Source organism: Venturia canescens, chromosome 9 (genome assembly GCF_019457755.1).
Source record: "Venturia canescens isolate UGA chromosome 9, ASM1945775v1, whole genome shotgun sequence".
In the NCBI taxonomy this organism is placed as follows: Eukaryota; Metazoa; Arthropoda; class Insecta; order Hymenoptera; family Ichneumonidae; genus Venturia; species Venturia canescens.
In genome coordinates this window covers 14,777,227-14,795,928 of record NC_057429.1, presented here as the reverse complement: position 1 = coordinate 14,795,928, position 18,702 = coordinate 14,777,227, and the positions used below count along the sequence as shown (strand labels likewise).

At 39.6% G+C, this 18,702-nt stretch overlaps 1 protein-coding gene across 8 annotated transcripts; it reads left to right on the top strand.

Annotated features, from left to right (window-relative positions):
* Positions 1-196: 196 nt before the first annotated feature.
* Positions 197-18,396, top strand: Snrk (SNF related kinase). Of its 8 annotated transcripts, none has more exons than XM_043428283.1 (9): positions 197-315; positions 3,291-3,600; positions 8,456-8,657; positions 8,897-9,049; positions 9,333-9,579; positions 9,983-10,334; positions 10,601-10,729; positions 11,098-11,206; positions 12,290-18,396. In XM_043428283.1, exons 3-9 carry the CDS (start codon positions 8,463-8,465, stop codon positions 14,351-14,353), a joined length of 3,249 nt encoding a protein of 1,082 aa, XP_043284218.1. In that variant the 5' UTR covers positions 197-315; positions 3,291-3,600; positions 8,456-8,462; the 3' UTR covers positions 14,354-18,396. The 8 variants fall into 8 exon arrangements, with proteins under 8 accessions (XP_043284218.1, XP_043284221.1, XP_043284217.1 ...); XM_043428286.1 differs by lacking the exon at positions 197-315 and adding an exon at positions 320-377; XM_043428282.1 differs by lacking the exon at positions 197-315 and adding an exon at positions 322-593.
* The last annotated feature ends 306 nt before the right edge of the window (positions 18,397-18,702 follow it).

The following is an 18,702-nucleotide window of genomic DNA, read 5'->3' as shown; positions in this document are numbered from 1 at the left end:
GATTATTTGGCGCGTTTCAAACATTACCGAATATTTTTTATAAAAAAAGAATCAATATATTTGTTCGAGAAAAAATTAGTTTTTCATCATTTATATATTACCGACGCGAATTGGAAACAGTCGTTCGGAGTACCAAATATGACCACGGGAGCGCAAGCTCTCGAGACAAAGAAAAGTGCGAAAAACGGCTACGAGAGGCGCTAGCGATAAGAACGTCTCTCTCGAAAAGTGTATTCTCCTCATATTTTTAATTTCGATCGTTTGGGACAGACGATCGAAAAATCCCAGATGTCCCATGTCATCGGTGTTCGTGCGGTGAGTCGATGAGAGAGAGTCGTTGTCTGCGGTGCTCTCCGGGGGCAAGCGTCGCTCGGGCGGTAGTGTTGTTATACATGCGTGCGTGTGTGTTCCCCGCCTCACTTCCTCTTATCTAATCCGGTGCGCGTCTTCGCGAGATCGGATAAATAAATAAATAAATATAGGCACGATTAACGGAGAAATAAAGAGAGACTCGAACTCGTGTCATTCTCGATGTAACCGTAAAACGGCAGGAGTATGTGCGTGAGGAAATCACGAAGTTTTAATCCGCAACGGTAAAGGAAACACGGAACGGAAGAAAAAAAGTTAAATTACGTGTACGAGGTGTTTTTGCGGTTTAATAGAGAAAGTGTGAGTGTGCCTGTGTTTAGTATAGTTGTGTGTGTGTACGTTTTGCGGTTGGGCGGAACACAGAGACAGGCAGCGGAGGGGAAGAGTGCTCCTCGGTGAAGGAGGAGGAAGAGGAGGGCATTTTCTATACGAGAAGTGTCCCCGGGCTGAAGAAACGCAACGACGAAAGTGTGTGTGTATGAGAGAGAGAGAGAGAGAGAGGCAGAAGATAGAAAAATTCCTAGAGCTTAAGCGAAAAGTTAAGCATAAAAAGAGCGTATGACGATTGAACGATAGGAGAAAATTGACGTCAGTAAAGCAGTAAAAATCAAACCATTTTCCCATCGTCAACCTGACATTGTTTCGAAAATCTCAATCCAAATATCATCCCAGTTAAAGAAACAGAGATTCTCCTATTGAGAGTTCTTTTTTGCCACAGTGAGCATAAAAACTAGAATTTTTTACGAAGGGACTGCGGTGTCTCGCAGTCGATCGAAGGGTCGAAGGTGTGTTGGGCGGGGACCCGTCCTCCTCCTCCACGATTCTTCGTCATTTCTTAGCCAAAGGGTTAAGAAAACTGAGAAAGCGAGTAAGCCGGAAGTAACCTCTTTTATTTCGCGACGGTTCATCGTGAAACGTTAATCTCGGGGAGGCAATGTGGAATATAAAAATATGAAATAGGAGAAGTTTAAATCACCTCGACGTTTTAGAATTGGAACGGTGGATCATTGACGATAGAGCAATTGTCAAATTACTTCGGTACACTTTTCGTCGCATTGAACATTTCGCTCGATCGTGTCCCTCTTCTGATTAGCGTAGGTTTGTCTCTCTCTCTCTCTCTCAGTATATATGTGTGTGAGTGAGTGTGCGTTGCATATATATTCGGTTATAACGGACAGAGACGATCGGCCAAGCACACAGTGACAGAAAAAAAAAACTCGTGTCGGAAGTGCGTTTAGCAACGCTCCTACATATGTATAATCGTGTTTATGCACGTACGTACATTTTCGCACATATATGACACACATGTTCTCCTACATTTGTGTGTTTCTCTATACATGTGTATTAAGGAGTATGGCAAGTGAGCTTTGCAACGACGGGAAGAATCACGCTTGGCACGAGTGTAAACACAACACGACCATACATCTTTCGAGATCGTGTGTGCTCACCAACTTTCCTTGCCGATAGCTGTATTATCACACACATTCACGTGGATATATATACGTTAACGCACATATACGAGCTCCGCTCACGTGTAACTACGAAAATAACCGCACTGATAGTTTTTTTCTGTCAAGAGTTATTTTCTCATTGTTTTCCACTCGGATCAACCTTATCGATCTTTATTTGACATTTGATAACGTTTTGCGCGGTTGGAAATTTTTTTTTCCCATCGAAAAATGGCCTAATCGATCGTTAGCCTCGATTCGTGCTCTTCGCCTCGGATTATCCTTGTTTTTTGCACCCTCTGCACGATCTTGAAGCCCCTTTTAGTGACAGCAACCGAAATTTGGGACAAAATCTTCTGAAGAACACTGGTACTTGAACGAGCTGTCAAAATCGCTGGTTTTGACAGCTCGGTTTTGACAGCTCGGTTTTGACAGGTCGATTGTAAGCCCGTTTCACTCAATCTCTCAAATAACTCTTTTCATTGTTATGACGTTTCGTCACAGCGATAGTCGATCGTTTGACATAATTTTTTTCAAAATCACCAATCGTCGTAATCCTCTTGCGTGTTTCACAACCAGGAGCTACAAATCTCGAACGAATTTACGTCGAGTTACTCCACGAGATCGGTTTTCGTCTTTTTCTCGCATCGCTACGCCGCACATTCACGATACACACATTCTGTGCATATATCTATATACACACGTGCGAGGTGAATGCCCCTCGCCATCGACAGTTTTGGAGAAATTTCCATTGCCAAGAATGATATCTTTGACTCGAAATTCTCACGTTTGTTCCTCTCAGAGAAGCAGGTCTCTCAGAAACAATTTTTCCTTCGAGATCCTCTGACCTCGTTGAAAATAGGACGCAAAACTCTTGACAGGTCACGAGAGCGATGTCGAATTTGTAAGGCTCGACCAATCGATAAACTATTTTAATGAAGCATTAATTTTAAATGTTCAAGAATAAAGTTTCGATCAGAGCTCTACAAAATATCTACGTTCTAAAGCATTGACGTAAAAAATGAAGCGTCACTCGATCGCAAGTCGATTAACGAGAAAATCTAATACAGTGACGTCTGTTATCAGGAAAAACGAGTGACCAATTCAGAGTGTTACTAAATAGGAAATATTTGCGATTCGGAGAGACAAGCAACCGAAACGGTCTGCCCCCTCCCTCCCTCCTTTCGTTTCTAACTCTCCCGGTGATGCTCGACTCGATGATCGTGTCCAGCTGGCCAAACACCTGACCCGGAAGTCAGCCACTGCGTGTGTGTCTGTATGAATGAGGAAAACCTGCCGATAAATCGTTTATTCTTCAATAAATAAGATTATTATTGCGGAGTAATAATTTTCACTGTCGAGTTTTATTTTCATAGCAATAACGTCAAAAGTAATTTTTTCCATCCAAGGAATCCTCCCACCCAAATAGTGACAGAGTAATAGATAATTTGACTTTTCAAACATTTTTTTCAGCTGGGCCGAAACGTTTGACAACGAGAAAAATTTCGTAGAAGAGACAAGTGCTCGATTAAAAAAAGGACAAACATTCGCGAGAACGTGGAAAATGATAGAAAAAATGTGTTGAAAACTCCGGAAGTTTGTGATTCATTTTTTCACCGCGACGAGAAGGACTTCGACGAATTCTGGAATCTGAGTCTGAAGCACTGAAAACAGTGCTTACGCGGAGCAAAATTTCGTTGCGGAGATCTCGATAAAGAATAAAACGTAAAATAAGCTACCCCCTCGAGAAGGGATTCGTCAGGACTTGCGAAGAAAAAACAAGGTATTTCGTTGTTGTTTATATAATTATTATTAACTGTGTCACGAGCGTGTTTCTTTTGCATCATTTTCAATTATTAAATCTGCAACATTCGCTTTGAGTTTTCGGAGTTAAATTTTAGGTTTTCTGTTGAATGAAAGCTCGAATCGTTGAATCTTTTGGGAGACACTGAAAAATATTTTTTGCATTAATTTTTATGATTTTTATTCACGAGATGGCATAGCAGTTTTATTACAGATTCGGTTTTTCCTGTGTGGAGCAAAGGTTTTTGAGTGGAGTGCACTAAATGAATTTTCAACTGGTGGAAATGGGAAAGAGCCTTGCGCATCCGAAGGGTTGGAATTCGAAGTGACTCTCGTTGTCGGTTTCACCCTTCTCAGATTTCGTTGAGTCATCAAATTTTCGATGAAAGTTGGAATCCACACGAATAATGAAAAGAGTGTATGTGATGATATGTTGCATCCTCCACTCATGCTTTCGTACTGAAAATGAGCACGAAGTCGAGTAAATAGCGAGGCAATAATATTAGCAAAGTTGAAATGACTTTTGAATATCTTGGGAGCTCTTCGAGTTGAAAGGAACGTGGGAATATTAGTTATGGTTTGTGGGCTATTTTCGTTGGTTCCGGGGCTATTCGAACCGATAATTTTCAACAGGGAGCAAGAGGCTTCGCTCCGCTCTTCTGGAATATCACAAAAGCAGTCTACGTGTGTAATCACCCTTTGCCTCGATTTATATTGATGTACGTATAGAGATATTGAGTGGGCACTCACTTGCCACAGAAACTCGTGCATATAGCTATCAGCCACGAGAGCTTTGCACTTCGATAACATCACGTCTTGGCATAAATTTGCCCCGAGAGAACTTCCGAATGTTCCGGAAGTTGGGCTCGAGCGAGATCGAATGAGTCGAGACACATATATTCTGTATATACATGCCCTTAAGAACACAGGGGTGAAGAGAGCCCGAAGAACCGGCACATCGATATTCTCAGTGCACCGGAGGCGTTTGCACGTCAAATATTCACCTTCTAAATAAATTATTTCGAGCTTTTCGTCCGTATTTCGTTGTCACGTCGAATGACAATTGGACTGAGACACCAAAATATTTTCGAGGGACAAATTTCTTTAAATTTCTCAAACAAGTGATGGGGGAAGCACCAAAACACTTTGGTGGAGTCAAACCAATTGGGTTGACGTCAACGAAATATCGAGACGAGTTTAGACAGCTTGGACGGTGCAGTTTAATGATATTCAAACCAATTTAGTCCCATAGAGTTTTTCGAGTACGAAAATTCAACGTTCGATGCAAGCAAAGTTTTCTTCATCCGAAAAATTTGGATCGCAAAAAATTCTTGTCGAGTGATTCTCATTTGCTTATTGAAAATTCAGCATGATAATTCTGAATATATCCGGAAAAATATCAAAATTCAAATGACTCATTTGATTTTTATTTTTTATTATTATTTTCTACCATTTCAACTGAAACGCCCCATAAGTCGATCTTCCTATGTACTCCGGGCTCGTAACCGGTATATCACACTTCGGATCGTTTCCGCTCCGTCCCGTAAGATCGGAAACCGAGGTAGAAAGCATGTCGGTGCTTCTGTACGTAGCTCTTTCCTAATTCGGCATAAATCATGAGAAGGATGTTGTATCCGCAGAAGCGAGCACGTGTTTGCACAGCTACGATCATATTTCTAGGACGCTGTCTCATGAGAAATGGAAACAAGTGAAAAAAGAAAACAAACAAACAAACAAACTCGGAAGAGGAATTATTCGAGTGTTCTGAAATGCAGGGAGCTTTCGGTCGCTTATTCAGCGAAACGTTCGACTGAAAATTTGGTCGCTGTGACTTTATTTAAATATTTACTTCTACCGCTATGAGCAGGAAAATAACTAGAGAAAGCGAGAGCAGAAATTGATAAGTCGATCGTAAATTGAACAGGACGATTCATGAATATAGATCGTCCGACTTGCAAATACCGTTGAGATTTCAATTGTACGAACAATTTATTCTCGAGGGGAGAAGGAAAATAGATGGAGAGAAAGAGGAAATAAAATTGGTGTTCGATAGAGCGAGAGAGATGACCGATTAGTCAGCTGTACAAAACAGACTCGATTTGTCCTCCCAGCGCGTCGGCTATTCGTTCCCCCCTTTAATCTATTTTCATTTCTCATACGATATTAAGCTCGAGGAATCAAAGAAAATATATGTTTATTGTAAACTGACTCGTTGCTGAGAATTAAAGAGAATGAGAGAAGGAGAGAGAGGAGGGTGAGTTTACTGAAAACGAAGTTTCGGTACGAGCATTGAAATATTTCGGTGCTTCGTTCAACAAAATTTCGTTTCTTCAGCCAACGAACTTTCGAATCGAAGTTTTTGCATAGAGAAACGAGAAGTTTGAATACATCGTTGTAGCAATAAAAAATTTCAACAAAATATCATTTTCAGTGTTGTAAGTCGAAAACAACAGCTCGTAGATAGACTTTGGTTTACTGATTCGCATGCATTAATTATACCCGAAGAGGAAAAAAGTAAACAGAAATGAAAACAACATTGAACACTTAGTTACGTGGAGAGACGTTTCTGATCTCTATATTCGTATTTTGGTGTTTATACGTCAGTTAGAAATTCATATAGTCTTTTTTTAAACGAGGGCGTAGTCGATGTTTCATCCGTTCTCATTTTAAACCGAGATGTATTCCAAAGCACTTTTTAGCGAGTCGTCGCAAATTAGTGGCTCGATGGCGTCGCGCCTTCGCTTCTCCTTTTTTTCCTTAGCTATAATTCCAACGTTTGTACATGTATTTATATATCGTTCTATATTCTCGTGTATACCTGTATATCTCTCATGTACATGTAGTCATCCGAAGCATAGAGCGAAACGCGTAATTACGAAAGCTCGTGAAAATTGTATAGACCAAGTTGGAAATTGCTCGGGAAAACTATCTTTTCTCGACCTTCATTTTCGTACGTTTTTATTTAATTGAGCCTTTTTCACGTTTTTTTTTTCACCCACGACTGTGCTCGTGTTTTTGTCCATTATATTCTTTCGATTCAGCTAACTTTTCAAGCTCAATTGCCAGTGGAAATATAATTCAATTATTTTTTTCTTTCAGGCTCTCCGTTCGTGTCTTTGCACCCCCGGACAGTCCATTTCGAAACTCGCTCATAAGGCTTCAATGCATTTCGATCCGCAATTCGTTTCGTTCACTTTTTTCTCTCGTTTATTTGTTTTTTTCCTTTTAAATTTATTTTTCAATGATTTTTCATCTTGATGCTGAATTACTACGAATCGGATGCGAAAGTGCATGTCACTCGTTCCTCACACCCTTGTTCCGGAAGAATCTATTTCTGTTTGATTCGAGCGGCAGAATCCTCCTTCTTGTGATACACCGAAGCGAGAAGACTGTGAGACAGAGCCACAGCTTTATCGAAGGCCTTTAATCGCGTTACGAAAGCTCAGCAGCCTAATCGCCGGCCGCATCGCCGACACGGCAGAATTAAATTTTTGTTTCGGATCTGGTCGTCAGCCAAAGTACGTGAAACGTATACTTGGGTGCTTCTTTCTCCATCTCTCTTTCTCTCTTGCTGCGGCTGGGTTTGGCTTTTGTATATCCCCGTGGTCGTCGTCGGATTTCTCCCGATCCAATTTATGCCTGTGGACTTTGTGTGCCCAGTTATCCTATTATTATGTCTATATGCAACGCCAATAGTAGATAAATCTCTACGTTGTTTACTGCACACGTGATAAACTCGATGCAACAGCCTCGTGTGGATTGACAGATCGAGTGTTTTGCTGATACGAATAAAAACACACGTACTTTTCACAGACCTTCTCCTTCCGTTTATTCGAATAGAGAACCTCCTACGGATCAACCCAAAGACTAATTTCGTGCGATCAGAAATCAGCCTCTGAGCGCCTTCACCAAAACATCAGACAGTTGGTTAAATTGTGCTGAAAAAATTGAGATTGATAAAATAGTTGATTCGGTGTGATCAAAACAAAAGTGTGATCAGTTTTTTGCATATTTCTCCTTGGATTTGTTCCGAAATGTTCCAAGTTGATGGAAGATTTTTGGTGAATTTTATCAAAAATATTGTTGAGAAGGATAACCGAAAATTTTGGAGTATCATACATTTTCTGTCGATTTTTGTTCCCACGAACTTTCCCGAAGTGAAATTATCGTAGACAAAGCTGGTCGAGAGAACTTCTCATACGGCCATAAATTTCTGCAGCTTATCGCGATGAAAAATATTTGTAATGCTGGAAATTTGGACACTTGAAAAAACAATAGGCTCTCGGGAGGGAAAACGCATCGGGAAGTTTCTTTATCTCCTCGACGAGGAAGAGAGAAACAATTTTCGAGCTACAAAACAGCTCGTCAGACACTCGACGAATGAGGATGAGAGACGACAGCTCGGTGGATCAATCGATGTATTTTCTTTCCTTTTTTTTCTGATCGAGATAAAAATAAATTGGCGCCTCCCGTCCATTGGTTTCGTAACTTCGTGGTCTATTGTTCGATCCTCGATAGTTAGAAATGGAGAAGGAGAGAGAGGAAGGATGAGATTGGATGAAAACATTCTCAGAGCCAGACAGGTCAAGCACTTTTTTGTCGCAATGTGTCGTAAGGACAAAATAATTGATTTTTTGTCCTGATAAAATTTTTCGTCATTCGCCCAGGGTCTTAAATATTTTTAATTATTTCATTGATAATTTATAACTCCAAAATGCGTTTGTCCATAATTGTCATTCCCAACAGTTTCCCTCTTTCGCCTTGTGCGTATCTCCTCGTGTCAAATTGCTTTTCAAGAGTGAATCAAGAATTTACCGAAAGACGTGTGTTCACAGCAGAGCGATGCAACGGAGAGAGGGCCTCAGAGATTACGATGGCAAAATTGCCGGTCTCTACGATCTCGAGAAAACCCTCGGGCGTGGCCATTTCGCAGTGGTCAAACTCGCCAGACATGTATTCACCGGCGAAAAAGTCGCAGTCAAAGTCATCGATAAAAACAAACTCGACGAAGTATCCAGAGCTCATCTTTTCCAAGAGGTAACCACATTTTTAACTAGAAAAAAATAACTAAACAAAATCTGCAATTCAAGTTTCAAATTATCACAAATTTTTATGGAAATTCAACAAAAAAAAATCATTCATGTGTTAAACCATTCAGTTTTGCTCACGAGCAGCACAACATTTTCAGCTCAAATTTCAAAATCGTGAACGAATGTAACCATTTTTTAAATTTATTATTCACCCGAAATAATCGTTTTTTCAATGCCTCATTCCAGGTGAGATGCATGAAGCTCGTGCAACATCCAAACGTTGTACGATTGTACGAGGTCATAGACACACAAACGAAACTCTATTTGATACTGGAGCTTGGCGATGGCGGCGATCTCTACGATTACATAATGCCATATCGCAGTGGCCTCCCGGAAGAGGTGAGCGATTCTTACCAATTAAAACATTCGGATTATTGATCTGATCTGCCCTAAAAGGTCGGGCTGACATTTGTCTTCGGTAAAATAAGGAAAAATGTCGAAAATTCTGAATCATTCGCTCGTTACAATGTAAAACAATCATTTTTCATCATAAAGAATTGGAAAAACCCTCAGCGTTTTGTCACAGTGATTGGATGATTCTTCAACGTTGTCTGGTCGTGAAAATCATTAGTTCAATCTTTATTGTTGTTTGATTTAATCGTTCGTTCATTTTTTCAAACAGGTTGCAAGAACATACTTCAGACAGATAGTACGTGCCATATCGTACTGCCATCACTTACACGTGGTACATCGGGATCTGAAGCTTGAGAATGTGGTGTTCTTCGAGAAACTCGGAACTGTCAAGCTCACAGATTTTGGTTTCAGCAATAGATTTTGTCCGGGACAGAAACTCGACACTTTGTGTGGTTCGCTCGCATACTCGGCACCAGAAATTTTACTTGGTGACAGTTATGATGCACCTGCTGTCGGTGAGAGCGATTAATTATTTCTGTCGACGAAATTAACTGGAATTTATGTTTATTCCAAACGTCCATCTGTCACGAAAGATTTTTATCTTGAGCCAATTATTATTGGACTAACGAACGTAAAAAATGAAACTTTTTCGAATGATTGTGTGAATTGTGTGCTCGAAAACTCTAACTCATATTCAAATGTCTTATAAATCTGAATGGAATAATGCCAACGATTGTTTTTTGCAATTCATTACTCTTTTTATGTCCATGATTCAATATTTGTTAGGTTTTTCCGAAACGAAATCAATCGTTTCCTGTTACGACTTTTTCGAATCCAAGTAGATGATCGTGCTGCAGATAAATTTTCACCAAAACCAAAACATTTAAATTTATTTCATATTTTATTTATATTCGACAGATGTTTGGTCCTTGGGAGTGATATTGTATATACTGGTAAGCGGTCAACCACCTTTTCAAAAGGCCAACGACAGCGAAACACTCACGATGATAATAGACTGCAAGTACTCAATACCGGAGCATGTTTCCGACGATTGTAAACGTTTGATAGCACGTATGCTCGTAAAGAAACCAGAGGGCCGTGCCACGCTGAAGGAAATAGCCGCTGATCCTTGGTTAACGATGGGCACCGATGGTGATCCTGTTGAAACATTGCCTCTTGTTTCGCGACAAGAAGTTTCCGAGGAAAATCACAATCTCATCATAACAAAAATGGTTAATGGCAATATTGCAACAAAAGAAGAAATTCTCGAGTAAGTTCATAAAGTGAAAAAAGGTTTTTGATCTCTGAACGAATTTTAATGCAAATGACGCAGTAAAACTGCAGATTTTAAAGTCGTAAAGAGTTTTGAGATCTGTGAAAAATCTACTATTTTACGCAATTAAAAAATTGCTCGTTTTAATGATGGGAAAGCATATTTTTCATTGGAAGCCCTGAATATCGAGTCTTTTTTTATCTACCAGACAACGATTAATCAAAGGGATCCAATAACTCAATTTATTTTTACACTTTCAACAGAGCTCTCGACAAGAACGCGTACAATCATATCACAGCAACTTATTTCTTGCTCGCTGAGAGAAAGTTACGAGCTCACAGACAGGAACAGATGCAAAAGAGGAGACCCGAGCTTCTCGACATTCACTCGAGGTAATTTATCGTATCAAAAATAAAAATAAATCAAAATCTGCCCTCACTAGAAACCTGAAATTGGCAACCGACGAAATTCAAGTTTTCACCTACTTTTTTGGTCCGAAACTTCTTAAGGTCAATTCTACGATAATTTTCATCAATGTGGCATTTTTCATTCTGCCTTCTTTCTGAATTATTAAAAAAAAACATCAGCAATTCCTTGTTTTTTGATTTATTGCACACTTTTCATTTTTCAATAACCAAAGCAACGTCGTGTGATAAAAAACTTGAGTTTGGTGAAAATTTGTAAATGGAAGCCGTCAAAGCTTTATGAACAGTTTAAAGTTACGAAGGAACTAATTCAAATTGATTCGTTTAATTTGCAGTCGATCGAACGATATATCGATGAGTTCTCTTCGGGCGGATGCCATTACATTGACAACGGTAAATCAATCGTTATTGACCGTGCCTAGGACACCTGGTGATGTGCCCCAGGTATGTAGTGCAACAAAAATCTATCGACGGTCCAGATAGCCTAACGCGGAACCTCTTTATTCAGTAAAATCCCAAATTCATCTGAAATATCGACACAGTCGATGTAAATGTTGAAGAAAAAAGAAAAAAAGTTACATGTACATAATGTATAAAGGAAAATTGAAGAACAATGTGCCATGAATATTTTGTGATCTGTATCTTCATTATAAAATACTTTCGAGATTTCTCTTCCCTCCATATCAGTACTGAGAGAATAATTTAATTGCCCCTCAAAGTTCTCAATGCATATAACCATAGTTTCCTCTCCTCTCGTGAGAATATATTCCTTTAAAGTTTTATAAACAGTCGAACGAGTATATGAAAAAAAATGTCCTTCAATAACTCTTTTTCTCCCTTACGATCTGAGATTTTAAAAATTTTTTCTTTAATTCGACGTTGGATGAAGCTTGTTGCTTTGATGTTTTCGTTATTGACCTCCGCTTGGAACAGCTCGATCTCCGTATAAACACCCTTTTCTCCACTTGATCCTTCGTAGTCACATTTTTTCAGAATTCGCATAGTTTTTGATGAATTATTCGTTCGATTAAACAATCATCGATGCTTGGGGACACGTAAAAAGTGGCAGCGGGCTCGAAAAACTGCAAAGTACGATTTGATTCTTCCAACTGAATCAATGGTTCTTAAACATGTTGTTTCTAAATGAAGAATCGTCTTTACGCAAAGCCTCCATTCTAATATTTCAAGAATATGAATGCGCTCGGGAAAAGGGCGGAAGTTTAATGGGATTGATGGGGGTCGCGAGTCAAGAACTTGTCAATATTTTGTCCGAAAGTTGATCAATGGATGATATCGATGCAGTGTGACTACGAAGGGTTGAACTAAACTAAGCATCCGTTTTCTTTATAAGGAAAAGAGTTATCCGATTGAAAATAATTTTAGTATTCCGAATTTGCTTATTTCGATTGACCTTTTTTCGCAATATTGCCGCTTTGAAAATACAGAAAAAGCTCGCTGCGCCTTCAAAAGGAGTAAGTAGCGAAAAATGAAAAAAGAAACATATCTCGATGAAGTTATCATTTACAGAATACGCGAACGCGCAAATGCAGTATCGTTCAGGAGGAAGAGGACGAAGACGATGTTTCATCATGTTCAGGGCGTGACGAGAACTCCTCGTCATTCAGTTCGTTGAACAGACGTGGTTCGCGCTCGGAGGGTAAATTGTCTCATGTGGTACAAGAGAGGCTTCCGCAATTACCGGACAAGACTCTGGCAGTAGCGAAAATATCGACGTTGCGCCAACAGCAACAGCAGCAGCCGCATCGTACGTTCACGGTAAAAACGTGCGACGAGGTATCGTTACCAGATCGTACGGTAACCGTAGTAAAAGTGAAAAGCAAAGAGACGGGTGAGGTTCCAACGGTGGGATCGGTAGCTGCAAGTGTGTCGAAAAAGTCGTTGTGTTCGGAGCTGGAATCGCGTCCAAAGACCGTAACGGAATGTCTGAGTTCGCCGATACCGCTGTCCGCGAACAAATTACGAACGGAAGCCGAGCACAGAGCCTCGCTTCCGCTGGTTGACGAGAAAACCAAAATTCCGTTGTCTTTGGATTCAAAACTCGTGGAGCCCGTGGCGACGACAATCCTCACGGAATCGTGTACAGCTCCGAGTCCCTTACGACCAAGCGAAGATCACGATTTTTCGAAAACTCACATACAAAAGTATAAGACGATGCCCGCGCCGGGCAGCGGCTCGATAGTCGCCAGTTCTGCAGGCCAGTTGCCGCTCAATGAGATCCTCGAAGACGCGGATGCACCGGAGAACTGTAGCAACGATGGGAGTTCCAGTAAATTTCGACTCGTTCGCAGGACCGGCTACGAGCAGCGTCGCAACAAATTTCACAAAACCCGCACAACTTCCTGTTCGAGCTCAGACGCGAGCGACGACGACAGCGAAGGCCGCAAAAAGAGAGCACACAAACTGGGCGCCACGAGTAGCAAACCTTTGCCAACGAGACGTGACAGCCACGACGATTCCAGTGATTCTCAAGATCCTGGAGGAAGCGGCGGCGGAGGAGGCGGTGGTCCTGGTCTCGGGAACGGTGAAACCACGCACGAAACTTCGACCGCCGACACGACGAGTAACGACAACAATCAAAGTACAACCACGACGACGACCACGACCACAACCGACGGCAAAGTTCACCGGTGCACTGACAATCCGGACCTATCGTATAGAAGACACCGAACTGGCAGACGATTCGCCGGTGAGACCAAGTTACGGGAGAGTCAGTCGTTGAATCGCATCACCGAAGTACAAGAAGCTGAAGCGCCGTCTTGTCATGTTAATTTACGAAACACTCCGACGACCCAGAGCATTTCATCTTCGTCGTCCTCTTCGCTCTCAGCCTCAAGGAATATGACTCAAAGCAGCACGACGACCGGATTAACGCAGCAGAACAGTACAGTGCAGCGTGCCAAAGGTTTTGGAGCGCGACTGCTCCAAAGCATGTCGCTCGCTAAATCGGCCGTAAATTCGAACGATCCGAAATGTCAAACAAACGGCATTTCCGCTATAAAGGACATCATAAAACAGTCTAGCGTGCGTAGAGCTGATGAAAAATCCTTGGATACAGCAAAAGACGAGAAAAACAGAAAAAAGGAAAACGGCTGCGCCAATACACAAACCAATCAGCAATTAACCTGCGACAGGGACAACAATTTTCGTGCTAATCCCAATCGCAACGATTGCAAGAGCAGAAAAATGCGCTTTCTCAGTCGCTATTTCGCTGTCCACAAAAAATTGTGTGTTCCCCTGCCAGGCCTCTTCGCCAAAGGTCGACTCTACAAAGCTCGATCCTGCGGCAACATCGCACGCGATCGTGTCTCTCCACCCTCGCCGAAATCTATGCTTTTGTGCACCAACGCTCTCGATGATAAGTGGCGAGAACGTACACAATTGTGTGATCTCAACAAACATCAGCAACAACCTTTCAGAGACGGACATCGCGGTAGCGACGGTGATATCAATCAGAATCTCGGTATTGGACAGTTAATGATGGAAAACGTCGTTGGCAAAACTTGCGTTGGTTTACCCACCATCTGTCACATTCATCTCGGCGATCCATCCAAGTGTTGCAGTCTCTGTTGATACTGAACTTTACGCGCGTATGTTCGCGCGTCTGTGTGCCTGCGTGCGTGCGATTTGCCTGTGTGATTGTACTTTTGTTTTTCTTTCTATCTTCCTTTTCATCTCGAAGACTGTCGATCACATTGATCATGAGATTCGATGAGGCTCTTTTACACATATTTCTTTTTTCAATTAATCAATCGATCAAATTTTCATACGCGGTAGTTGACTAAATTCCTTAAAATCAATTATACTTTTTACTGTTCTCGTATCCATATTTCTTCGATTATTTCGTTGATTATATTTTGTCTATCACTTTTCCAAGATTACTCGATTTTTATTGATTCTCTTAGGAGCTCCGACTCATTTTTGATAGCAATATTAAATTCGTCTCGAGTAGACATGTGTAAAAAGTCCTTAAAGCTTTTACGACGCTGAGTTATTGATCCATGACACAAACGTAATGTATAACCGGACAGGAGAGTTGGGAAAATAATTTTCAAAGAATAATCCGTGACGGAGGAAGAGAAAGAAGATTCCCCCGAGCGATTAAGAGTAACGAAAGCAAAAATTGTGCACCTATGATTACAATACGGAAAGATATTGTTCCGGAAGAATGATAAATCGGCGAGGAGGAGAATACTGTTTTTTTTTTTTTTTCGTCGTGTGTGAATGATGGAAAAGGGGCCTACAAATGGTTTCGGAATACTAAATTATGGAGCAAGTCATTAGCTATAAATCCTACGTTAGGAGAAAGATATTATTTTCGGATGAAAATGCCCCGAGGGTAAAACTTATTCCGTGGTTAGAATAAAGATGAAAAGAAAAATAATAATCATTTTTCTGAGAATCAAACGAAATTGTGTTCAATATTTCACAAATATTTTCTTCTTGTTGATTATTATTTTTCCAAACTCTCTCCGAATATTCGAAGTGCAAAAACCTTTAATTATCGAAGAAATGATCTTTAAAGTCTTGAATATTATGAATATTTATATCCTCAGAGAATTCGAAGCCACGTTTGCAAGCCTCAGGATCGTATTCAAAAGTTTTTTAAATTCCTGTTCGACACTCCTACTCCCGAACCAAAATCATCCTTAGTTTCCTGCGTTCAAAATCATCTTCAGCAATCTAAAAGTTTATCGAGTCATTCTTAAACGATTGATGCGGGGCGAAGTCGAGTTTCAAATTTACAGCAGTTCCTGAATACAGGATCTCTAGTCCTGCCTCAGGCAGACTATTCCCTTCAGATAATAACCGTTCAATTTCGAATACGATCCGTGCACTTATATATACATACTTATAAAGAACCTCGATAAGGAATGAATGGAAAACGAATTTTTTAAATTCCCTTTCGTTCTACAGCGAAGGGTTACAAAAATCATTCAAAATACACCCGAGATAAATAGTTTAACAAAATGAGAATAATAATCGAGCAGAAACTATGAAAGACTTTTTTGGAGCGTACCTGCCGCCACGTGCGCTATGCGGATTCTGTATCTAGTCCGTGTGAACGAAACTGTATTTAATGTTGCAGAGTTTATTATTATTATTATTATTATTATTATTATTATTATTATTACGATTATATTATTACTATTATAAGTTTATTATAATTATCACTGATTTAAGGGTATAATTGAGTTGCGAGAAATAAGTAATTAAAAGTGCATATGAAAAAGTGGCACTTGAAAAAACGATTAGGAGGAAAGAGTTTTAGCTCGAGATTTGACAAAATAATTTGTCTTATTTTCGCTAATTCGGTAGATAAAAAAAACGTTATCAAAAATTCCAACTGTGAAACAATCGAAATGCTTTATAGGTCGTAAGCGAAATTTAAGAGAAATATTGAGAAAAAAATAATAAAAAGAAAGCATAATTTTGTTTGCTTTGGAGAAGTTAATTTATTGAAATGAATGTTTGAAACTCAGCAATGTTAGAGAACCCGAATCATTAAATTGTAACGATATGATTCGTCGTTCGGGATTTTTGATACGCTTTTTTGAAACTTTATTTTCGAGTCTGTTTTTCTCGTTCTGGGAAAATTTGAGAATGTTTTTAATCCCTCGTCCTTCTCGGTGCTTCCTCAAAGTCCTTTCCTTTTCCTCGAACTGTAGAAAATTCCCTCTCAGCCCCGATCATCTTTTTTCACCCACTAATTTTCAATTTTTCGAATAAATCTTCGTGATCGAGAAGACCGGTGCTCCTTTAAAGTTCTGATGAACTTGTATGAAAAAATGAAAAGAAAAAGAAGAAAAAATACGAAAATTGTTTAACGATAAGTTATGAATTTTGGGCGAATGTGAGAAAATATTTATCCATATATTTTAGTGAGATACGATCTCTTATTTTCAACTTATTTCCCTTTTCGTATACGAGCAATAGAGAAAATTCGTGTTTTCAAATCTAAATTCGTCGTGGAAAAATAGCGAGCTTTTGTTCTCATCGATCGAGTTTCACTTGAACTCTCATTGGCAGAGCAACTTGAGAGACTGGAAAAGAAAACTCGAGCAACCGTAATATGTCGTTCGGAAAATGAATAGAAATAAATTCTTAGACTTCTGTGAGATTTTGTAAGTGCCCATTTTTTTGCGAGTACCCAAAATCATTGTACTCCGATGAATTCGAGCATAACTGACATTTTTTGTTCTCAATATTATTTCAAGTTTATGTGAAACATCGACAGAACTCTCGATACTTTTTTTCGTCACTTTGAAAATCTCACAGAAACCCTCTCTAAATTTTCGGGCTCAAGAGACACACGAGCTTACGCTTAACAATTCGTGCGAGGAGGATTGATAGATAGAAATAAATAAAGAAAAAAAATAAATTTACGAACAGAATGAATGTATCATTAAAATAAATACTGTGAGTATGAGACGACGATATTTATTAGACGTACTCTCACCGTTGACCCACACTGTAAGAGGTTGAGGAGAATAATAAAACGATTTCATTGAACTCGTACAAAAATGTAAGGAACGAATAGACGAGCTATTTTACAAAATTTCTGCCTTTTTTCTTCGTTTTTCTATGAATTTTTCAAAATCACGATTCAATTTTGTTGATGCGTTTTTATTGTTTCGCTCGATCGATTTCGAAAAAAATGTGCAATGAGACGCTTTTTCGAGTTTCTCCTGAACTAAATTGATAAAAAATAAAACAACACTTGTGATCGCGAAAGCAGAAAAGGCGTCCGTTGTCAAAAAGTCGTTCTTCCCGCAAGCTTTATCGTATAAACGTTGCAAAGTGGCGCCACGCCTCGAGGAATTCGTTCTCTTTTCAAATTTCAGTTTTCATATCTGTCATTTGCAGATAAATTCAAAATTGATTTCGAACTCTTGAAAATATCGACAATATACGAGTCCTTAGTTGCGAATAAAATAGCGATTGCGATATTTCCCGGCATCTCGGGCTCCTGGGTAGAAAAATTCATTAGCAACTCTCCGTTGCTTGTAGGAAATTTTGAAAGAAACGTCATTTTTCACAGTGATTCAGGAGACAGAAAAAACAGAAATGCGAATAAATACGCAAATAAATAATTGTCACGATTGTTGTAAAAAAGATGAAAACTCTTATTGTGCGATTTTTCATGAACACGAAGAAAGAAAACAGTCGAATCGACCAATCGTGTTTTATCGAAATGAAGAAAAAATACCTAGTGAGAGCTTCGTTCCAAGTTCGTACTTTGGTCAGTAAGGTCGAGGGTCGAAATGCTCGAAAAGTGTGATCCAATGAATTTGTAACTTTATAGATGCCTCTTGAAATACGGTTTCATTTCTCCCTCCCCGACTTCGCGTCAAAGTAGTTTTTTCACCTGTAGTAGCCCCCCCTCCCCCCCTATCCCGATTTCCACGCCCTCCCTTGCCTCAAACAAGCCCTACCGTTTTTTATAAATATTTTGAGGAAGCGAACAAGAGAATAAATATGTTACAATATCTTGCACTCCTTGCACAGCCCAAGGATATGTTTATATGTACCTATATATCGAACGTACGAAATACCTAATTGTATGTACCGAGCCAGACGTTTACCTAGAATAATACAACATTTATTCATTATAATGCTTCGTTATCGATTTAATTATTTTCACAATCCTCTCTCATCGTGTGCACGTCACTCGTCGAGCTAATTCTTCAGCCTTCGGATGTTCTCAGCTTCCAAAAATTCAGTGAAACATTGCTAGAGTGTTGACATAGAAATTTTTGCTTTTGTTTTTAAATATAAATTACAAAAATTCAGTAATAGATAAAAACTATATTTTCCATAAAATGGAATGATTTTAAATCGCGTATTCGAACAATTATATTTTGGTGATTTGAGTAGAATTTTCAGCGCCAAGTATCGAAGATGGAAGGAATCGATGAAAA